Below are 24162 nucleotides of genomic sequence, written 5' to 3'. Positions count from 1 at the left end.
GTGATACTAGCTGTACTTTTTAAGGCCTTCATAGGCAACTGACGATTTATCTTTGTGTACTTTGTTCCCTGTCTGTATGCACTTTTTCTCCTATATAAAAGACAGGCTCTCTCTACCCTGCAGATGAATGAGGCTTTTGATGTCATGCAAATGCTACCTCTGGGCTTCACACACACAGCACCCAAAGTACTTCACACAGAGGATTAGATATTTGAATGCGTTTACCATTTTTATTTTGCTATGCAGAAACATACATTCACCATGGGCTGTGGGATGCAGTTGACAGTATAATGGAGCATATATCTTTCTGAAGGCTATTTATAACTAAACACTAAATAGTTTAATTACAGTGGAAATTCTGTACAGTTTAAGGCTTGGCTCTGAACTAGATTGTAAATATGGACCAGATTCGGAAATAAAACACTTTTTTTTTTCAAGTAAAAGAGAAAAATCAATTAAAAAATACAAGGAAGAAGAAACGAAAGAAAACAATGCAACAGAAGTCCAACGGGTTTTCCTGGAGTGAAATTTCATAATATGGCCGACTAACAAAAATACAGGTTTTCTTTCCAAAATAATGATAATTTACATATTTAGGACTTGTTAGGGGACTCTGGGAAGCTTTCCAGATTGAACACAGACCAAAAGCGGATGACAGGGAGGAAATCACATTAATATGCTGAAATCAGTACTACCTTCTAATGAATTAAATTAGATTACACAAAGCGGGACTGTAAGCATTAAATATTTCCAGAGGATCAGAGAGTCATTACTGTTTCAGGGTGAGTGATAAACCAGATGAAACAAGTACAAGAATCAAGTTGTTTACTGCATAAACTCTGTTATTGGCACATCTAATCTTGGATAAACCTGACGTACCGGACCTACACAGCTTCTAGAAGTTTAGGGTCACCTTCACTGATCTGTAAACAAAAGACCTGTCACCTAAGAAGTCTCATTTTTGTTTAGACTTTCGTCATAATAAGCTACGAAAGGCATGGATTGTATTATGTGTTACATGAGATCACGGTTTATGTGGCTGGTTTATGCACGTGCAGGTGTAGCTGGAAACTTAGACGCTGTGTGAAAATTAAAAATGCTGCTGTTTTTGTAATTTTATTGTTGCTTCATGCAATATCAGTTTAGTGATGCTGATTCGGATTGCTTTATGATGGGAAGAGCTCTCTGCCAGTGTCTTTAGTAATGGTCAAGGTCAGTTCTTCTGGATTGAAATTGTCCACGGGCAGATACAAGTCAGTGAGTTAGAAGAGGGAACTCCATAGAGGTTCTGGTTTTTCCTAACGGTCTGCATTGCCTGGCTTCATGTGCAGGCTAGGTTACTCCTGTAGGGAAGAGATTTGGTCGGTTACTCAGCTGGAAACACCCGAGAGTTTCCCTCAGCTCGAGGCCATGGGAAAACAATCTTGCAAGGTGATGAAAAGCTCTTTTTGACCAGATACTGCAAAATAGCAGCGTATGTCCCTGAGAGGCTCTCTCTGAAATAACATCACCCAAGTGGCTGAACTCACTGAAGAGAATCTTTTTGTGGGGGGGAGGGGTACGACGACGACTTTCTATCTTCCAAATGGCATTATGAATTTGAATATGAGTGATTTTCATTTTGATTTTTCTTGGAGAGAGGCCCCTTGGTTCCTTAAACCAATTCTGGAGAACTTATTTATCCATATAGTGTTTAGGAGACTTTTATCACATAACCAAGGGTGCAAGTAGCCGCATTCAGCATTCAAAGCCCTCTAGGGTTATGCGTGGGTTAGTATGCCGGACAAGTCTGCACACACACAGAAGGTGCTGTCTGCTTGTGATGCTGGCCAGAGAGCAGCCGGAAAGACATGCGATTCCTGGAGGAAAGCGAGACCACAAGACTGCATTTCTGCCTCCTCCCGAGACACAATGCTACACTCAGGTGAAAAATCGTCCCAAAGAAGACAGGAAATAGATGACAACCACAATGAAAGCGAGTGCTCGGGCTTCCAATTGTAAAACAAAGCAAAAGCAAAGGCATCAACAGGCTAGAACCAAACACAACTGAAGAGGAGGCTTACGGCAGGAGACCGCTGCCATCACAAGAAGGGGGTCTATTTTAGTTCCCTCGTATTTGGAACGCACAAATTGCACCTCTCAGAACAAAACCATCTGAGTTCTGATTAAGCTACAGGGCAAGTGAAATCAAGTCTAGCCTTTCAAGTCTGGATAATGAGAAGAGCACAGGGCGCGGATTAAAGGGGATGCAAGCGGGGACCACGCAAACGGACGCGGCTTTCTCTTTATCCTCTAACTGGCAGGAGATATAAAAAGTCCACAGGATGGAGCCTCCAAATCGGAAACAAACCTGCACCCACAAACCAATGCTCCACCCTCTTGATACCCAGCCCTGCAAATGCCAGTGAGAGAAAAAAGGAGAGGGAGGAGGCAGGCGGAGGGTGAGAGGGAAGCCCCAGGCCACATGCCAGCCGAGGCCAAGCCTAAGAGAACCAGCGTCACCTCTTACCTGGGCTCAATCCTCTCCATCTTCCGGGGTGATCTCTGTCTCTTTATGGACCACTACTTTGGTCACTGACATGTCAGGGTGCTGCTCTTTGGCCTCTTTAATTGCCTGAGCCAGCGCCTAGCCCCGGGAAATCACAGAAGGGCAGAGACAAAAAGGAGGTGGAACATGCATGATCAGAGCAAGGCAGAGACTTAGGCGCTAGATCTATAAACACAGTCTACAAATGGGGCACAATGATTGCAAAAGGAATTACACGTTGCGTATCAGAAACTTAACTCAGAAAACTGTTGAGGCTACAGGCTGGACTAGAGGGACCGCTCGGGGAAAAGCAGGACCCACCAATGTTTCTGTCTCTCTGCCGGGGCATCTACCGTCTTTAACACACTACCTGGTCGTGGTCAATGTCTGCATCTCCTGTGATAACGATTCGCTTCTCGATTCTCGTCTCTGAAATGCCTCCTTTCACAGTCTGAAAGGAATAATCAAGCGTTATGACATTACCCTCACTGTTGACTGGGGGGAAATGGCAGAAAACGCTAGCACAGCTTCAAGTAACCTCACTCCTTCTTTCGGAATCCAAACGGAACCCTACAGCAGTTAGTCACAATTGCTAATTTCAGAAGGAAGGACAGAATAGGGTCCTCTGGGTTTGGCTGGCCAGGGCCTCTGGAACAGCCGCCCTATGTCCTATGTAAGCCCTGGAGTACGTATAAAGCAGAGGGTTATCTGGATGCACAGTCCTCACCAGCACGGTAACGGGAGCACAAATGCCCCACAAAGATAGCAGCCGTGAAAGCTCCAGGGCAGCTGCCCGGCATCCCAGAGTCACATGAGGATCTGCTTGTGCAGCCCAACCCGGAAGTTCTGAATGGCTACCGGCCTTTATAGGTTCCCACTCACTTACTTTGGTGATGTGGGTGGTGGTGGTGGTGCTGGTGGTTTCAGATGTGATCGTCTGGGCACTCATTAGCACCCCCGGCTCCAAATCAGCGCCAAGATCAACCTAAGCGGGAGGGAGGAGATGCCACACTTGAATGTTTATGTTACCTCTTCGGACATCCGATGCACGGGGTTCAGGGCATGAGAATGGTGATTTAATCATCTGCCCTCTCTGTGTGGCTCCACCAGCCTGGGAGCTGCCCCTCTGAGTGGGAACGAACCAAAGACGGCCACTGTTAACCATCATTAAAAAATTGGGGCTTCAGAAATGTGCGCAGAGGCCGCCTGAGCTAGTGTTTTGCCTTATCTACAGCTCAGGTAATAGGTTTCTGAGCTTCTTGCTCCATTTTGAGATACAAGATGACCTGCCTAAGTCACCTGCTCTTCCTGGATTGGTAAAAGAATTACAATTATGGCCTTGCTCTTGAGAGAGACAGTCTGGTTGCTGAGTCCTCTGAGGCTCACAAATTCAATGTCATACAGTTACACTGAAGTGCATTCAAGCGGGGAAACAAGGGCCAGGGCCCTGGCCTTCGTAGATTTCACAGTCTTACCTGTGATGATTCATATGTTATGGTTTTTGTTTCTGTGTGAACTACAGGCACCTCCTTGGTAGAAATTTCTAGCTTTATTCCTCCTGGTGAAACACTGCCAAAGCTGATGGTTTCTGTCTTCACAGTTGATGACTATACCAACGGGAAGCAGGCAGAGTGGCTGTTACAGTTTGCACCAACACATGCTTTTTGTTTTGTTTCTTCTCTCCCCTCTTGGTGGATATTATGTCAGCACAGGTTAGTATGAAATAAATGTTCACACATAACATGGGGGGGTAAGTTGGGGAATGAAGCACACGACAGATACGTGTCAGTCTCCACAACATTCTTCACGTGGAAGGTTCCAGGTAAAGGAAATGGTTTTGAAGGAAACTGACCAAAACCCACATTTTCACCTTCCCTCTCCTCTAGCTCATGAACTAATTTTAATGGATGGAAAGTCCTAAATGAGGCTTTTATTTCATAACTTCTTAGAGAGAAGGAACAAGTAATATGACACTGAACCACTGCCCCACTCAGAGACTTCAGGAATCTCAATAACAGAGACCAAAGATAAATCCTAGCATTTGGTGCTGGGGCAAGCCAGGTGTTGGTCCTTCTGGATAAGTAAACTGATCAGAAATAAATTTATTAAATTTCCTAATGTCTTGGCCGAGCATACATTTCCCAGATTTACTGCCAATGACTAATTACAATGAGAGTAGAGACCATTTCCTGGAACTACAGGTTATTAAGAATCATCATTCTATGTGTTTGCAAGGGGCCCCAGCGATGGAAACCAGCACAGATGCCCATAACTGCCATGCAAGAAGCCAAGACGAGGCCCATGCTGCTCTTGGAAAAGGTGGAAAATTAAACTGAGCCCCACCTTCGTCCTTAACTACCCTCCAGGGACTTCCTTCCACATGAAAAGTAACATTAACTGCTAGTTACCTCAAAATGAGGTTTTTGTTCCAGAGTTTCAGACACGTGGATGGCAGCACTCAGCCGCTCCTCCTCTGGCTCCTGGGAAGCAGTGGCCATCACTTCCTGCTCCAGGACAGCTCTGTCGGCCACCTCCCCCTTGTCCTCTTTCGCCCCCTCGGTCAGAGCAGAGCCTTCCTTCCCTTTCACGCCAGAAGCTTCGGCAGAGGCAGCCTGTGCTGCAGCATCCACACCATCTCCCGCAGTGGAAGAAGCATCTCCACTTGCATGCACGCTCATCACATGTCTTTCCTCCACCAACACCGTTTCCTGCACCACCGTCTCAGTGCTGAGTGGCTGGGGGCGCTGGGTCGTTTCTGTCTCTGTTTCACTGGACTCCGTCTTGGTTTCTGTTTTCTGTATAGTAAAAAAGGGTGGTATCAACGTGATTGTCCACAAAGCAAAGCCCAAAGATAAAACAAAACACCCACAAAAGAAGTCACTCACCAAATTGCCTCAAGCTTATAACCAGCAACACTTATAGAAAACAGAAATTAGCTTTCACTCCCCGCACCATAATCTTTGGTGCCTGCCCGCTGCCCCCCCTTCACCGCTTGAACCCGAGCTGCTTCTTTGGGATGTCGCCAAAGAAACAGAATGTGGTATAAGATGCAATTAAAAACCAAAACAAAGTGAAAGCATTGTAGCACATGCACATTGGTTTGGGCTGCTTCCTTAGACCTAATAGGTAACACAAAATGCTTTAAAACATTGAAAGCTATTGAAATTTCTCACTATTTCTTACAAGAGAACTAAAGACATAATGGATCTGTGGGCCAGCACAAAGCCGGGTAAGTGAAGACCCTTGGGTGTTTAAGGCAAAGCCACTTGGATACAAAACACACACACAAACACACCAAAAAGGCATTTAAAAAAAAGGCAGAGAGGCAGAGGCAGAGACACCAAGGATGGAAAGGAATGGCCACCTGCACCCAGCTTTGAGAAGTGGAAGTAACCCCTCCTATGAATTCTGTCGGTTTCCTCGCAGACTCTAATAAACTGAAGATTTCAGAGCCATCCATGAGCTTTTCACCAGAAGACTGTTTAGTCTGAGTGAACAAAGAAATGGAGAGTCAAGCACAGACATGGGGACACAAGAGGTACATAAACATTCACAGCTGGTTAGACATAACGGGGGCGCATGACCCAGGGTGAGGGAAGGCAGAATCCACGTAAGACTCGGAAACGGAAAAGAACGGAAATGAAAGAGCAAATCGGAGTGACCACGAGCTCCGGTTTGGTAAAGCGCAGAGAGTTACTGGGGTCAGGGCGGTGCTGGGTTAAGCAGATCCTTCTCCCCTGCACCGCAAGCCCCCGGCAGCACCCCCCACCTCGGGGATGAGCGCTGGAAATAAAACGGCAGGTGTCCCAATGCCCACGCTGGACCGCGGTGGTGACTCGAACGTGAAAACGAAAAAGCTCGGGTTGGCGGCTCTCAACAAAAGGCAAACAGCAAGAGAAACGGAAAGGCTCAGGGTGGAAGGGCTGCCTCGGCAAACGTCATGCTGGAATCGCAAACGGCGGCCCAAAGGCGGCACCGGTTACCACGACTTGGGATGCGGCCGCCTCGGTAACATAACGGGCGGTGGCGACGGTGACGGCCGGTTCCTGGGAGTACCTCCACTCGGACAGGCTCTTCCTGCGGGGACCGAAGGGCCCCACCTTCAAGGCCTCGGCCTCGGGCTCTGCTCTGAGCCGCGCGCTCTCTGGGCCCGCCTCCCTCCAGGGCTCAGCATCCTCGGGGCTTGGCCGCCGCGACTCGGCTTCCTTGATGGGAGTCAGGGACTCTGACAGCCTCCGTTTCGGCGTGTGGACCTCGGGCCCCCTCCTGGCCCTGTCCTCAGCGCTGGCTCCCAGGACCCCGAGCTCTGCCAGGACAAGGGGGGTCTTCATAGATTCAGCCAGTCCCAGCTCCAGGGGGGAGGGTGGCACCACCTTCTCCCCCTCCTTGGCTTTTCCGGTCATAGTGACAATTTTTCCCGACACAGTGTCGTAGGACCTTCCCAGGGTGTATATCTTCTGCCTGCTGTCTTCCTTCAAGTGCATTTCTCGGGCCAGGTCTTCGAAGCTCTGCACTTCGACGGCACTGGACCCTAACAGGTCGGCCGGGATGTCACCCGTTCTACTGCTCAGGGTCACCACTTTGTACGTCACAATCTTTTTGGAATCACCATCAACTACCTCAGTGGGTATTTTGTCTACAATAACCCAATCCTCTGTGCCCTATATTTGAGATACAAAAGCTAAATTAGAAAACCTGATGGTATCTCATTCCTAAAATAAAAAATGCTTTAAGACAATCAGGGTGAGCTACACTCAGGTCAGGGATGTGACAGCACAGGGCTGGTGTTGCTATTAATTACGGGGGCAATCACTTCTCACTTGAAATTTACTGACTCTAACCTTTCACTTGGAATACGGTCTGCATGGAGACGGGCAATTTCAGATTTCTTGAAATAGGCACATACTCTGGCGGTAAATTTTGCAAGATGTATATATTTGAACTTAGGTTAAACACCTGATCATTTTTATATTTCAAGATTAAATAACATTCCTCAAGCTGTTGCACAGGTTATTTAGCTTTACTTGTGTGGACACAGAAAGACGGCTTTCCAACACTGTACTTCATAACGGCTGTCCTCACCAAGAACTTGCCAGCATTTCCACAAATTTCTGTGAAAACCATTTTCCATGTTTGCAGATAATACTTCTTATGTGGTAGATGGAATGCACTAGAGCACTTATTACCCCAGAATGACTGAGGGCACCTGTGTTCCAGGCATTGTAATGAAATATCTCCCACTGTTCGGACACTGTTGGAGCCTCTCAGAAATAGGCCACAGTGGTCTGTACACTCTTCCGATCATATTTACAAGCGAAGTTGCATCATCGCAGGAATCTCTTTGCCACCTTCCTTAGTGTTAGTTCCAATGAGGTAGAAGAAATGGAAGTGAAGGAACTTCCGTATTTGGGAAACCTACCAGCATGTTAGCAGGTGACTAGTCTAATGGGTTACAGAGAGAAACCAAACCAGGGGCAGAGGAGCACATCGGTTTACATTTGTAACTCGGCTGTTTTCTACTTCCATGCTAATGGCCTGAAAACACAAATCTAGAAACAGGTGTGCCATAAGAAAAAGGATTACAGATTTATCTACAAGCTGGTGCTGGGTGAAAGGAAATAAATTGAAAAATAACCTCTAGGGTCGATGGGACAGTTTTCTGGAAAATGATTTGATGAGAGGTAAACACAGAGCCTGCAGAGTCTCCTTCCTGAATGTTCTTTATCACACTGGGCTAGTGGGAAAACCAATAAAAGTTCAGAACTTGCAAAAGTTACTAGAAATCACCAAAATCAGTATCACTCTATGGGTGAAAGAGATAGTAAAAAAGCCCAATAATATCATTAAAAAACATATAATCATAATGCTTCAATGACCACACGCAGACATAAATCACCTGGGCGCAAAAGCCGCAAAGAAATGATGGCTAACGGATAACTACAATAGTAAGAAATTTCCCTCCCCAGAATCTATGCAAAAATGATAATACTTACCTTAGTGGCAAACAAGGTAAATTTTAAAAGGAAAGGAAACACTACAGACTTTTTAGTGACACTGAAATCTGAAGAGCAATTCCCTTCTGGAAAATTCCTTTATTTTTGTTTTTTACCTGAGACTCAAAAACTGGTGAGCTTCCTTGCTGCAAATAGATAACTTTTTCAGAAATCTCTCTTTCTTCTTTGGTCTGTTTGAATAAAGGGGTTGGGTTGGAGAAGAGGAAGCAGACAGTTTCCAGAAAGGTAAGTTAGGAAGAGCGTTCTTTTACTGTGCTCTACATATAATAGTCATTTTTTTTTTTTTTTCTGAAGAAGTAAATTGTGTTTATTCATCTGGAAAATGGTCTGAAACCATCTCAGTGATTAACAATTATTTCCAAAGAGTAACAGGTTATTTACTGAACTGCTGGTATTTTTAGGTTTCAAACATTTTTCATTTCTACAAACACAGAACATGCAAGCGTGGTATAAATGCTTCTTGGCACTTGAACAGTGTCTATATGTCCGTTGCCTGCAACACTGTCAAAGTGACTATGACAATGGAAATGTTAGAGAGTTCCCACTGTGGCTCAGTGGTAACAAACCCAACTAATATCCATGAGGATGTGGGTTCAATCCCTGGCATTGCTCAGTGGGTTAAGGATCCGGTGTTCCTGTGAGCTGTGGTGTAAGTCACAGATGTGGCTCAGATCCTGCGGTGCTGTGGCTGTGGTGTAAGCCAGCAGCTGTAGTTCCGATCTGATTCAATCCCTAGCCTGGGAACTTCCACATGCTGTGGGTAAGGCCCTAAAAAGCAAAAAAAAAAAAGTAAAACTTAAAAAAAATTAGGAACAAATCCTCACTTCCATTTCTGAAAAATTCTTGATCAGAGTCACAGAGTCCCCAGCGGAGTGAGGATACAGTGAAAGGACAGACACACGGGTCACTGCATTAGCTACTAATTTGAAAAATCACTTTATGCCTAGATTGATTTTTTCTTTGGCCACGCCCACAGCACATGGAAGTTCCCGGGCCAGGGGTGGAACCTGCACCACAGCAGTGATTTGAACTGCTGCAGCGACAATGCTGAATCTTTAACCCACTGCACCACATGGGAACTCCCATGCCTCAATTGATTCCTTTATTCCACAAATAAACATAAAACATACGCAAGGTTATATAGCTTTATTTCAGCTTTTATAACATGGTGAATAATTCTGAAAAGTCAACTTCAAACTATCTTGGTGAAGAATTAATTATTTCAAGTCATACTTGTTTTTGACATATAAAATTAAGAAAAACCTTAAACATGTCATTTAGAGCTTTTTTCCCCTTTTATCTTGTTTTTAACTCCTTTCTTCAGTATTAAATTGGCAGAATTCAAGTAGCAATGCATTAGCTACTGAGTCTATCTCTGTGCACAGCATATAACTCCACAGAATAGTGAGAGAAAGGACATCTTGAAAAGAGTAATCTAAAAAAATTTACAAAGTTCAAAATTTCTACATGGATGGGACTTGAAAAATAAGTCCTTTTGCTAAGCAATATAATTTTATGAGTTGCTTAAATTCCTATGTATGTCTACAAAGCTAAGAGTAACTGTATTTAATCCTTTGTCTCCAAGAGGCTATAGGGGAGCATCTGGAATAATCTCTTGAAGGACGAGCTGACAGATTTTGAAGACATCATTCTCATATGGTCCTTTTTAAATAGGAACAAATAAGAGATTTCAAAGGAAAAAAAAAAAATCCCTGTCCTGCCCCATTCTGGAGAAAGATATTGGAAGCGACAGAATGTATCATGAAGAATCATTAGATGTGGATTTATTTTTTTAAACTTTCAATTATAGCCTCTTTTTCAAACAGAAATAAGAAACAGGAAGGAAAGGTCAAAATTATAGGTACTTCTCAGAATACCACTGCTAGGCTTCTAATTATAATCATTGAGCTAAATAGTTTTCCTAAGATGAAGACTTGAAAAAAAAAAAGAAAAAAAAAACCCAGCAGGAAAACAGTGGTTTTTCAGCTTGTCCTGTTATCTGACATTAATGAACTTTAAAAACATCTGTGTCTGTAATTAAAAATGTCAACACTGTCTGCATCCAGAACTGTGTATGTCCAATAACAGAAGAGGGGAACATAGGGAATAGACGTTAACATTAAATCCTATATATGTTCAACCCCTAACCCGTGAGTTTGGCTAAAGTGAAGTGAAGAGGTACCGACAAAGAAAAGCTGATAATCGAAACATGCACATGTACCAGAACAGAGTCAGGTACACCCTGACCCCTAATGCAGCTACTTAGACATGCAAGTCTGTGTCACAACTGGGACACAAGGCTCTACAGTGGCAGGCCAAATTATCAGAGGTGTTACTTGTTCAGATGATTAAGGGTTTCTACAGAGCTGTGGCTTTCATTTCTGCTGCCTGGGCCAGGGGTTCTCCAACTGAGCTGAGCATTAGAATTATGTAGAGAGCTTTTACATAACAGTAATGCATGGAGGACACCCCCAGCTAATTAAATCAGACTCTAATGTAGGACCCAGGCATCCGTACTTTAAACATTTCTTACAGGGGATTTTAATATGCACCTTGAGTTGTGCCCCAAGGTCTTAATGGAAAGTCACAGAAGTCAGATTCAGAGATTGGTCATAATTCGCACCATCCATGAATAGATGATCCATGGTAAATGGATTTTTGCCCAATTTAAGGCCTATCCAAGACCTGCACGGCAGAAGTAAAGCTGGGCAAGAAAGCAGACAAATGCATAAAGAGAGGTGATTCTACTTATTCATGACAGTTACGTAAATGTCACTGGGAACACTGAATGAGCGAATACTAAATAAGTGAATACTGAGTTAGTGAGTACTGAACCAGGACACCTAGAGGAAAGACGGGGTCGGGTTCCAGGGAGTCTCTGGTCATGAAATTTTCATCAACTGATCACTGCACAACTTTGTTTTGTATGTGTTTCTGTTTAAAGATTCCTTATTTAATATAGATCATTGATTCGTTAACATCAAACTCACAGTCAGAAGTACCACCCTGTGACTTATTCTTGAACAAAGCTTATCCAGCACACAACGATCCCTATGAGGCACATCAGAGCCTTCTTGTACATGGGAACACTAAACAGTATGTCAGCACTATGCCTGGGGGTCATTTTAAACAGTAAAATCATTGGCAAGAACACGGAAAAGCAAAAACGTGGCACTAAACAGGCTGTGAAAAGGACACCTGTTTACAGCAGGAGACCTGAAACGTGTTGCCTGTTCAACCTTATCCGGGAACGTGTGCCTTGAACAACTCGTTTCTGTTTTTTTTTTTTTTTTTAACCACTCTGCACCTCAATGCGAATTATTATGAATGCGCTGTTAACACTGATTTTTAGGGTCAGAGGAAATTTTGGTTGAGTAGGCGAGTTTGTGCAATATAGAATCCATGACCAGGGAGGACTGACTGTGCTAAGCTTACATACCAGTAAAATGCCCAGTCACCCTAAAAAAGGGGACAATCCTGTCACTGCGTTAAGTGCTAACAAATACTACACTGCGGACCTGAAAACCTACAGGATTCAAGTAACCATGAAGGACTATACCCCAAATAGGGATGAGGCCAATGTCGCAAAAGGCTGCCATGGGAAGCAGCTGTGGACAGATGCAACTGAAACCCTTCATATCCCATCCATCCATCCTATGTCTGGTGGGCCCTGTACATGGCTTTGTGTATTTTCCAAAGTTAACGAGGATTTGCTATCATCTGCTTCTTTGAAGCATCAATACTACTTGTCTGCTACCAACTCAAATATCTGAAACTTGAAAGCACTGGCAATAAAATTCCCAATTTATAGTAAAAATGTATAATATCCTTAGCATATAATCACCATTACTAGCTCTTTATAGTTTTAACTCCTAATTTCCCTCTAATTATTCATAAATTGGTAGCATTTTATAGAAAGAGATTTACTTAGGATTTGACCGTCATAGATAAAAATCAAGAAAAAAGATGGTCACATTAAAAATCAGTTTGTTAACATCTTTTTTTTTTTCCAAAACAACATTGTATCACTGAGATTGCCAAAAAAAAAAAAAAATCCAACTAAGCTTAGGGGATCAGTGAATTAAAGTTTTTTTCACCTTTCTGACACAAATAATATTATTTTCATTGAGATGTCACTTCAAAAATTAAACTATACATCTTCTTTTAGAAATAACTGGACCTCTTTCTAACCTGGCCAATTACTGACTGTTTAGAACTGTTTAATTAATTTTAAGTGGAACATATTAAAGGATAAGATCAAATTAATAATTTACTTAGAAAAAATACCTCCCCTCTAAAATGAAAATATTTTGTTTTTAAAAAAAACATGCCTTGTGCCTGCCTAGCTGGCTAGGAGGAGAAAATTACCTTTTGTGCTTTTCATACAACCAATGACAAAAGCCATGGTTTTAACAGAGTAAGGAACAAGAATTTTGAGCCTAGGAACTTGCTGGGTTGCTCTGGGGGTTGTCCCCAGGGCCCTGGAGAGGGCTGGATGGGAGCCACAAAGCCAGGGAAGTGTGCACAGCCTTGGCTGCCCAAAGGGGCCTCTCTTGCTTTGGGGAATTGAACCTCCTTAGAGCTGCTTTTTTCCAAGCTCCTCTGAGATCCAGGATTAAACAGCTTTGTTTTTAAGAAGTTCTTTCCGTCAGCAAGCCTTCCTCCAGTTTTCTTTCCCGGTGGCAGTAGAGCCCTGAGGTCCAGCCTCTGAATAACCGCTTAGCAGACACTTGAAAGCAGCACTAAGCCAGCCGCTGGTCCCCAGTCTAAATAACCAAACTGCTCTGCTCTTCTGCCAGAAGACGTTTTTCCTCTATCCCTTGATCCTTTAAAAACAAAACCAAACAACCCCCCCCGCCCCAAACAAACCTCCTTTCTTGAGTCTATTGCAGTTTCTCTGCACCAAAGTTAAAGGGCATTCATATCCAGGGCAAGTTCACTATATTCAAATCATCGCTTCTTCAAGTTATCAATGTTTTTTTGGGCTCATCAATGTTATTCTCGAAGAATTAGAGGATTTAATAAGTGAAAAAAACTTTTTTTTCTACTAGTCGAATGGCCTGTGCTTTAACAACCCTTGTTTATTATCACCACTGTTTAACTTCTCCAAGCAACTACCTAAACTTCCATTCAAAGTGGCCTCTACATCGCTTGCCCCCAGTGACAGTGAGGGGAGGGGGGAGGCTTGGCTTTTTTAGTGGCCATTCATTTTGTTTTTGAAACTTAAACTGCCACCTTCAGAGCCACTGTGTTCTTTCTTATTTCCCACCCTAGTAGAAAAAGGGTAAATCAAACTTGATCAGTTATAATAAAACTTATCTGACCATAACTAATAAGCGGCAGTCTTCTTAATGCAGGAACTATACTATCTAAACCAATCTGGAAAATCTGACATTTTTGTGTCTTGAAACTCAAACCATCTGAATGAAACTGGTATACTTTGGTCACAGGACTTTTCATTTATTCTGCATAAAAAAAGTCCCCTGTCAAAGTAATTCACATGGAGATATACTTTTTTAAAAGCGGCAATTGAAACAGTCAAGCACATGGTGATTGTGGTCACTTTAGATAAACAGCACTCAAGGCAAGTTTAGAAAATGATCAAAATGAGTGTAAGTGTATTCCTTTCACAGCCAGGACTTCAGCATCGAATACAGACTAGTGCTTAGAGGATTTTTCTCCCATAAAGGCCCAAGTTTTAATTTTCTAATGTTCTGTCTCCGCTTGCCGGACAAGTATCTCACAAAAAGGAATCTTGGTAAGAAAGAAGTTAATCAATACGATGCTAGAGAGATGCCGTTAAAAAAAATAGCTCTCTTGAAAGATAAAGCAAGATGATGTGTAATAGTCACCAGATTAGCACCTGGCATTGCAGGGCCCACACGATGGGATCCCTGAAGTAACCTCAGCTGAACCCTAGTCTCTGGCTGCACATTTAAAGAGAGCGTTCCTACATGGACGACTCTGAGTCAAAAAGACCTTCTGGCCTTCACTTTCCCTATTAAAAGTCAAATGAAAACTGATTATGAATCAAAATATAGCATGTTTATATATATATATATATATATATATATATATATAAATCAGTTAAAATAAACGTATATATATCAATGATAAATATAAATCTGATCAAAGACTGATTATACCAGTAAAAGCCTGGTGTACTCTTCCCAGAGTAAAACATGTCCAGAACCGTTATCAACTTCAGAACACCATCTAGTCAAACATTTAGACAACCTCCACAGGTCTCATCTTGCAACTGATGAGAAACATTCATGAGTTTTCTGGGCATTTCTTCAGCAGAAGGATATTCAGAAAAAGTTTAGTTAATTAATATAGGACGTCACTGTCTCCCAGCTGTGAGGTCGAGGTTTCCGGTTAGAACAAGCACATCTGCACAAGTTCCCTTGTTCCCCAAGGGACCCGTGGGAGTGACAACTCATTCCCCAGCCACCCAATCATTTTACTGGTTATACACAGACCCGGGGTGGGGGTGGGGGTGGGGGTGGGGGATTCTCTACTAGGAAGCCTGCCAAATTCTTTCCCCAGCTGCCTTCTCTGGAGAGGAGCAAGCCAGGGGAACAGAAGACAAGTGCAAACAACCCTCGGGCTGGATACCGACCTCTTCCGGTACAAGTGGCTCGATCATGGGCGCCTCCTCTGGCCTGGCGGCGAGTCGCACGGGGGAGGTGGAAAGCCTCTTTTCCCATTCGTTCGTGACGGCAGTGTCTGTGGAGGTTTCTAAAAAGGTTCTTTTCAGCTCACTAATATTGGTCTGATGTTTCATCAGGTCATCTTGCGTTTTATCTAGCTCCTATGTTCAGAACATAAAGAATCCGACAGTCAGAGTTTCACATGTGTTTTCCTCTTTGCGCCTTCTCTCTTTTTAAAAGCAAGGTCATACTCCATTAGTAGTCAAAATAAAAGAAGTCTGATCAGGGCTCATGGCACTATCACAAACACTTTGGTGAAAATGTGATATTTCCAAGGAAAGAGGAGGGAAAACAAAATCTGGTTCACGCAAGCATAAAAATCAAAAGTTTCAAAGGTAAACCGTGAAGAGTGTAATTCACATGTAACCAACCAGAGAATTAAAATAAATACACACACAGGAAAGGGGATCTTTATCTAGGAGAGAGGAAGGAATCAGAGGAAACTGAGACGTCAACGGCACTAATTGACAGGTGAGAACACACAGTTCATGCATCATGGAGCTACGGGCGCACGGGGAGGTCACTCAGAGAAAACCCACACACAAGCATGCACTGTATGTACCAATACCAACCTCTAACATAAGATTACTATGTTTGACATACACATTTTCACCCTTTATGCGCTTAATCAGACTATTCTGAAAAAAGTGGAGAAGAAAGGCAAGGTAAGGGGCATTGATAGTCACAGGAACAAGTGCCATCCTCCACACTGCACCAACACACGGTCACCGCCACGGAGCATGCTGGAAAATTCGAACACCGTAGACGGACAGTGACTTATCACACGCTGGTTTTTGCTTTTGTTTGATCTGTCATTTTCTACCTGGGCCTTGAGCTCTGCATCTTCCTCCTGGTCCGACTGCCAGCATCAGGAAAGAGTGGGAAATAAAGTCTTAACCATGCAATTGACTCTAAGATGGAAGAATGGGTTGATACAAGCCATCTAAACGGGGGCACTATTTTGCTCTTCTGTTAGAAGCCATTTCTTTCTTAGATGCAAACCACAACATTCTCACACACAAATTATGAAGCTTAATAGGAAGACAGAGTAAAAATAGATGCCTTGCTCAGTGGGTCTTTGGCTCTTTAAGCAGGATGAGTGTATACACATGCTTGGGAGGTGACTGCTAGGGTCTGAAGGGCTGTCCTTAATGGACACTAGCCAATGGTTCAGGAAGTGTGGGGAGCCCCATCAAAATTAAAATTCACAAGAATGGCTATGAATACCCAGTGATGAGAGCTCCCTTGGCGTGCATGATCCTCGCCATAATCCTTTGAAAGTAGTTATTATTAATTAATTCTCAGTTAATTCTCAATTCGTACACCAGAGAAGCGAGGCCCCAAGAACTTGACACAGAGGCTCCCACATTAAACAACTTTCTGGAACCTTGAACTTCCTGAATCCACATACTTAAAAACAAATTTGGGAGAGGAGAGGGCTGCTATGGGGTTATGTTAGGAAATTTAAAAAAATTAAACTATCACCAACACAAGAGGAAGTCCAGAGAGAAATTAAGGGTGAGAAGCAGGTGGCCTCCAGCAAATAAGTTAGTCTTTCTGGGTCTCCATGTGGATCAGACTGTCTAACCCGCACACCCCACCTTCCCCACCGTTACACTGGCTTCCAAAAGAAGAGAAGGGAAGTGTTTATACAAAGCATTGGAGGGCACACAGCTGATTCTAACCAAGCTGGCTGCATGCTGATTCTCTAGTGGTGGTGGGTTCATAGCCCTTCATCTTATTTTTAAGCTTCATAATCTACCCATGTTACACGTCTTCATTTGCATGCTTCAAACATTATATAACAAATTTTAAAACTGCCAGAGAAATTTAAACTAGTGTTATTATTAAAGTATTTTTCATTTATAGCACACATTGGGAAGTGTGCTATAAAGTTTACTAAGTGCACCAGTGGCTACATGTAACAAATTCTTACAATGTTAAGATGGGATTATTATATTTGGCGGAGAAAATGATTACTTTGTAATTAATTTACATGCCATTGCTTAAAAGAACTTGGATAATAGTTTTACAGTATTATCTTTAAGTTAAAAAAATGTTTTTCAAGCTTTGAATTGAACTCTGGCCTTTCCAAACGATGAAACAAACTGTGTTTTGCAGTATTTTCAATTAAGTGATATACAGATAGTACTTATAACATTCTTAGTTCTTCCTAAATACCCAACTGGAAAATATTATTATGATTGGATAATGTAAAAAAACAACCTAATGTAAATACTACCACAACATAAAAAATACATTCTGTTAGCACTTTAGGAAATGAATACCCTGACTACTCTTACCACAGATAAACAGTGAGTTTAGAGCAATTTTAATTAGTTACTGGTAGAGAAGATTTGAAAAACAACATAAGCCACACACATATTTAATGTACCCTATAGAGTTAAGGACAAATAATAATAATGCCTCTCCTGTCACTATTCAACATGATGATTTTCTTTTCTTCAATAAAGTACTAATGACAGTAATTTGCTAGTTTTATCTTCCTTGGAGAATTCATTTCTTTTGCGTGACCTAGACTACATCCAGCCTACAAAAAGTGAGGTGAGAGACATGTTATAATGGTAACAATATTTTGACCATTTGCGATTATAATGGTAACAATATTTTGACCATTTGCCATTTTAAAATGTATCTGTATCCAATCAATATGCTAATTAATTGTGACCCCCCCCATGGCTATTATACATAAACAGCCTCTCATTTGGGATAAAGGAATACCTTATTTATCTATTTATTTATTTATTTATTTTTGTCTTTCTAGGGCTGCACCCAGGGCATATGCAGGTTCCCAGGCCAGCAGTCAAATCGGAGATGCAGCTGCTGGCCTACACCACAGCCACAGCAACGCAGGATCCTTGCCGGGTCTGTGACCTATACCACACCTCATGGCAACACCAGATCCTTAACCCATTGAGCAAGGCCAGGGATCGAACCTGCATCCTCATGGATTCTACTCAGGTTCGATGAGAACTCCAGGAAATACATATTTTAAATATATGAATATTATGCATTTAACCAAGGGTTCTTAAAATGTGACCCTCAAACTGACAGAGTCAGTGTCACCTGGGACTTGTTAGAAATGCAAATTCTCAAGTCCTACCCCAGCCCTTCCTCTGAATGAGAGATGGGAGGATAGGACCCTCCAGATGACTATCAGGCCAGGGTTTGAGAACCAGTGGTCCAGGCAGTAGAATATATTTCATTCTTAGTGTTAAAGTTAGAATCTTGCTCCACTCTGAGAGCTAGGATGCAAAGTTCCTAAATGCAGAGCATCCCCATGGAGCATTTCCTTAGGCCACTAGCCCTCAGGTAGGGTACCAACCTCCGTGGCGGTGGTCTCACCATCGGCGGCCGTGTCTGTGCGCTCGCTGTCCGTCTATCCATCACGGAGGTGATCAGGTTCCAGGGGGAAGGCAGGAATAGAAAACAAACCATCAGGTCAGAGCAGGCATGGCCGGGTCCAACGGTTCATGCCCTTTTCCTGTGATCTGTGTCACACTACCTTCCCACAAGAATGCAGGTTCAAACAAAAGCCAAAGGAAGGCCAGAGCTGGGTTCCATCAGCAGAGCCACTCAGAGGAAGACCAGAGGCACAGGGCTGGCGCCAAGGGCAGGGATCGCGCTAGCCACGCTGACCCATCTGCTGCCATGTCAGTCTTTCCCCCCTTCCAGCTAAAACCCTGAGCAAGAGCTTCTAGAAATCTTTGATGGAAATAAAACAGATACTTAAACATATTTTAAAACTTCTAGTAATAGGTCACGTTTGAAAGGAAAATTAAAATGTCAATTTAAGTAAAAAGCTACTATAACAGTCACTGGACTTTCAGCCCCTCATTTATACCATTTTGGTAATTTACATCCATCTAAAGCATCAGGCTGTCTGCATTACCTTTTATTATAAAAAGCACATGCCAGTGGCTCACAGGCATACGTTTTATATATGAAAACCAACTCTATTTTCAAGTAGCACTGCTAACTGGACATTTTTAAGACTACATGTTATCTTGCCCCCTTCAATATAAAGAGGTTTATAAAAGTATATAAGTAAATATTTCATTCCAAAGTAAACATTCAAATGAAGCAAATAATAATAATAATAAACAAGGAGAGAGAGAGAGAGAGAGGGCGAGAGACATCTACTTGGAAACAAATAAAACAAAGCACAGCATTTGACAGAGCCTAGGTTTTCAAGGGAGAATTACAATAGTGATTTCAGGACTGATTTTTAATCTGCTTTATACGGCTTTCTGATTTAAAACAAAACTTTTTTTTTTTTCTTCTGGAGGAAAGCAGAGCTGTAGCCATTGAAATTGGGATATCTAAATGCCCTAGATGATATTAATTGACTCTCTCTCTATAACCATCGACTACTCATTACTAAAATTCTCTCCAGCAAAGCTGTGTCATTAATAATTGAAGATAAAAATCAAAACCGGGGGCTCTCGGTTGTTGTGAATCTGTCTCCTAAAATGATTCCTCACTCCAGAGAATAAGGATGATTAAAGGGGCGGGGGTGGTGGTTGGGACAGTGTTTGTTATGTCGGCATGACTCTGGCGAGGCTGATTTCTTGGCACGTCGCTCGCTGTCATGACCCAGCCACCTTGGCAACACCTGAGGATGGCTATTCATTTTCTTGTGAGCTGATCACTGCTGGGGCAATTGCATGGCTCCACCAACCGACAGTATGGGGAAAGGCCGGTCTGAATTAGCTAGAGAGAGGCGGGCTCTTGTTCAAGGGTGTGGAAGAACTCGAGCAGATCTTAGGCTTCAAGGACAACGAGGAATGACTTGTGCTCAGGGGGGCTAACTAGCTGTGTCAAAGCTTTCAAATGTTCTCGAAAGTATTTCCCTTCCTACCAAGATGATTTCCCCTGTGGCTTTAGAATTTGTTTCAGGAGCTTTCCGGGCTTCTGGGCACTAGAATTACTGTGATGGTTAAGACCGAGGGTCTTATGTCAGACTGACGTCAGCTCAAATCCTTGCTTTTGAACTCAGTGGCACACGGGGCAGGTTTCATATTTTAGTACTAATGCCTTCTTGTAACATGGGGGGAAATAACAGCCCTCACTGCATCAGGTAATGGACAGTAAGTGTTTATATAGGACATGACAGATACGGAGCTAAAAATGCCTATGATAATCGTCAATATTGAGAGCAGTGTATTTCCTGTTACTTTTCCTAGCTACACACGAATAGCAGCTTAGGTCACATCTAAATTCCCTCAAATTCCTATGGAACACCTAGTCAGTCAGTCATTCAATGAACATAGGGTCCAACCAAGAAACAGTTAATAAGTGACATAATAAAGGCAGAACGGAGTAGCTTTTACAGTTACTGCTATTTGGGTAATACACCATGACTAGGCAAAACTGCAAAATTGTGGACTACAGTAAAATGTGTTTACACAATTTAAAACGTTCAATCAGGTGATCCATCTTTTCCTCCAGATTTAATCCGTCTCCCTTTTGGGGGGATTATCAACAAATTCTTCACAAACTGACATACACCTTTGGTGAGGTAAGTTCATCTCATGTCTCTTGATAAGATGTTGGTGATTTGGTATTCTGCCCCTTCCTATGTATTTGACCAACATTCTGAAGTACGAAAGAAAAAAATGGCCAACAGCTCTGTAGTTTGAAATGATTACACCTCTCTACACCCAGTTTCCCTCTTGACAGGGGCTGGGATTAATTAAGCTACTAGCACACGTGACGAATGTAAGCAGTGATAATAAAATATTTAAAAAGACTCAGAGTCATTGGTGGTTTTGCAAAATGAAAGTGACAGAGCTGAACTGTGTGTTAGGAAGTCACCCAGTTGAGCTGCCAAAGTGTTTGAGGTCTAGGGAATAAAATAGGCCAGGCCAACAAAGAACGAATTTTTTTTTTTTAAACTGAATGGCCTACATAGGCGTTCTCCAGCTCAGCTTGAACCCGAGTGCACCGCTCTTAACACTTGGGGTTAAGAGACGACATTGAACAGATGGCCAAATGCAAAGTCATGTGTCAGGAGCGCTGTCGGGGTGACTGAGGCTGGCCAGGAGAGCGAGGAAGGCTGTGGCGGCCAAGGCTGGTTCACAGTCTCAGTGGTTCGCAGCGACAAGGAAGGTTACAAGTGGGAAGCTTCAGTCACGAGGCCACTAGCTTCCGGGGAGAAACTGCTGTGATTTGTTTTGCTGATGTAATGCAGACATGCCCAAGTTGAACATTAATTTTCATGCACTGATTACAACAAGATGTACACCCTGGATTAGGCACAAGATCTGTGTGGTTTGCTACATAAAAGTTTGGTTATTCAAAATTCAGAAAAACAGAGAATGGCAATTGTTTCCCCTTCTTTAGCTTGATGACTAAAGGGAAAACAGATGCCCAGGTTGGAAATCAGCTAATATTATATCAACAGTCTTTGGAGCTAAGACTGTGTTCTTAACGGTTGTCGGTTCTAGTTGGACATGATTTGATAATGCTGCCACTATGGAGAAATCATGCTATTCAAGCCTAGGATTTAGAGTGGTTTTCTCTTAAAATGTTCTCCATGTATGAAAATAGCTTTATAGATAGATAGATAGATTTGGAGCTAAGTTATATAGGATTTAAGAACCATGAAAACGGCTCTTGGGCAATAGCAAATTGAAAAGCCTCACCTTTTCTTTAAAACATCTGAGACCATTCCCATTTTTTTTCCTTCCGCTGCAAAGAAATGGTCACAATACCGCTAAATATAGACGCACCCCTCACAATGCTCCATACTCAGAGGCACAGCTCGAATGAGCATTTCTAGCTGAGAGGAGAAATGAATAGACCTTCCTTCCTTTTTTTAGTGTTGCTTTGACTGTGTGGTTTTCTTTTTTAACGCTAGGTGTGTGGGGTTTGTCTCCTGCCACAAACACCCTTGCTTTGTGGGAACAGAATTGCTGGAGGAGCCGGGGGCCTGCTGGCAGCTCCTGTGCTTTTCCCTGCAGTCTATTGAAGGCTGTACAAAGGGGAACTGCAGGGCTATTCACACGGCAATGGAGTGGTGGGAAAGGGGAGCAATTAAGAGAAAAACTACCAGCTACAATGTCACCTCGCCTGATGCTTGGGTGCGGGAGGGAATGGCGGGTGGCGAGCCTTTGTGGATGGAGGCTGAAGGCTCAAGTCCTCCCCTCCCTGAGCACTAGCCTGGCCAAGAGCCAGATGCCCGCCCAACTTCCCCAGCGTCACCAGTCTGTCCCAAATCAGTATGGATTTGGGGGCTCAGGCTAGCATTGGAAAAAATCGCCGCAACCCAATATATGCCTCAGCATTGCTTGTACTGCTAAAATTTCAGCCCCTTTAGATTTATACAGTGTATAAACCTAAAACAAGTCCCCAATTATCCTCGGAAACTGCTGTTTTCGACTACCATTCTTTCTGGTCCTCTATCTGGCCCTGCCAATGATTGATGTCACTGGGCATTTTAAACGGCTCAAACCTCCTTTCTGACCATGGGATCAGACTCTCCTCTGGGAGTGACCATGACAGTCTGGCAATGATGATCAAAGAGCAGTGGAGGCATTTCAGACTCTCCAGGGAGAGGAAGGAGGTATTTACAAGCTGGAAAAGCCCCTCGGGGGATGCTAATGCACCCAACCCCCCCGCCCCCCGCACCTGTAGCATCCTTTACCTGGCACCTGTGTATCATGACATCAGAATACATTTTGGTAACTCACCATTAATCTAGCTGAAATTTCTGTATGTGTCATCTATGTAATTTCCTTACGGTGACCGGACAGAGCCTTTAACTCAACCCTGAGTTTGTGCATCGCTAAAGGGTTTATTTGCGATTGACTTGTGGGTGGCAGCGCGGCTGCGGGCGGGCTCAGCCTGCCCCGTCCACATGGTGTTGTGCCTACCCCGGGGCCGGGTTGCACTCCCCACACACAAAACCTCTCCACAGATTGGCACAGACAATAAATGAGGCTCTGAAAGTAGGACCACTATCGCAGCAGCCTCTGACACTGTTTCGGACCGAAGCCCCGAACACGACAGGGACGTGTGTTCTATGCCGAGGTACACACCTCTTCCTCTGAACTGTCACTCGGGTCATTGTCTAGTGAGGCACTCAAGGAGGCCGCCTTGGGCTCCAGGTAGCAGAGGCACAGAGCCAGAGGGAAGGAGAGAGTGAGGGCATAGGGCACTGAGAAGGAGGCAGAGAGCAGGAAGAAGAAGATGAAGAGGAAGCAGGGCACGAGGGAGGGCGAACGGATGGGCAGGTAGTGCTGAAGGCTCTGGGGGAGCAGGCTGGTCTCGGACAGGCTGGGGAAGGACAGGTAGCCATCATCATCCAGAAGAGAAGGGAAGGACGCAGGGAGCTGCAAGGAGAAGGAAAACAGCGTGGCCCCCCTGCCCGCCTGCTGCTTGTAGCTAAAAGCTACATCTTGGTCCCTGAGGCGCGGCTTCCCTTGGCCGTCAGAGTCCGAGGTGGGCTCCCCACACAGGTGCCCGGGATCTCTGGACGGCTCGGCACCCGGCGGGGGGCGCTCCTTCTCCTTACACCTCCTGCGCAGCTCTGTGGGAGATGCAGGGGCACGGTGGGCTGATGGGGGGGACAGGGAACATGAGTCAGTGCCAAGCCCGGGTGACTGATGCGAGAGAGACAGAGAGAGACAGGAAACAGCAAACAGAGGTGCAAAAGGACAAAAAGAAAACTGCAATTAGTTAATTTTCTTACGGGTACCAACACAAAATCGTAAAACAAGAATTTCAGCACTAGGACCGTTCATGAATTTTAAAGTACTCAAGCTGCAATGCCCTGCCGCTCTAAGGGCCATCGTTTTCCCACTAGAATGCCAAACATAGCCTTTAAAAAAAGAAGCTATTTGTGGGAAATCCCAAAGTCTACATGTTTCACAGGATCCAAACA

The 24162-nt window shown here is 43.6% G+C and overlaps 1 protein-coding gene across 50 annotated transcripts in view; it reads right to left on the bottom strand.

Moving 5' to 3' along the window:
- Positions 1-210: 210 nt before the first annotated feature.
- The window catches only part of EPB41L3 (erythrocyte membrane protein band 4.1 like 3), a 191296-nt gene continuing 167344 nt past the window's right edge, over positions 211-24162 (bottom strand). For 9 of the 50 annotated variants that reach the window (XM_084964233.1, XM_084964237.1, XM_021096123.2 and 6 more), the window contains exons 13-20: positions 18601-18654; positions 15164-15355; positions 4936-5322; positions 4003-4134; positions 3414-3512; positions 2898-2978; positions 2510-2626; positions 211-1343 (exon numbers count right to left, since the gene is read on the bottom strand). In XM_084964233.1, the coding sequence (XP_084820359.1) occupies positions 2516-2626; positions 2898-2978; positions 3414-3512; positions 4003-4134; positions 4936-5322; positions 15164-15355; positions 18601-18654 (1056 nt within the window). In that variant the 3' untranslated portion in view covers positions 211-1343; positions 2510-2515. Of the gene's footprint in view, positions 1344-2509; positions 2627-2897; positions 2979-3413; positions 3513-4002; positions 4135-4935; positions 5323-5891; positions 6015-15163; positions 15356-16077; positions 16114-18600; positions 18655-23317; positions 23882-24162 lie in introns of all 50 variants that reach the window. The other 41 variants (XM_084964220.1, XM_084964223.1, XM_084964229.1 and 38 more) reach the window with 11 other exon arrangements.

This window comes from Sus scrofa, chromosome 6 (genome assembly GCF_054392235.1).
Source record: "Sus scrofa isolate SSC_HxYL_T2T_F1_AM1 chromosome 6, Sscrofa_HxYL_maternal_Yorkshire_Landrace_v2.0, whole genome shotgun sequence".
NCBI classification, from domain to species: domain Eukaryota; kingdom Metazoa; phylum Chordata; class Mammalia; order Artiodactyla; family Suidae; genus Sus; species Sus scrofa.
The sequence above is the reverse complement of the archived record's forward strand: the minus strand, read 5'-3'. Positions and strand labels throughout refer to the sequence as shown.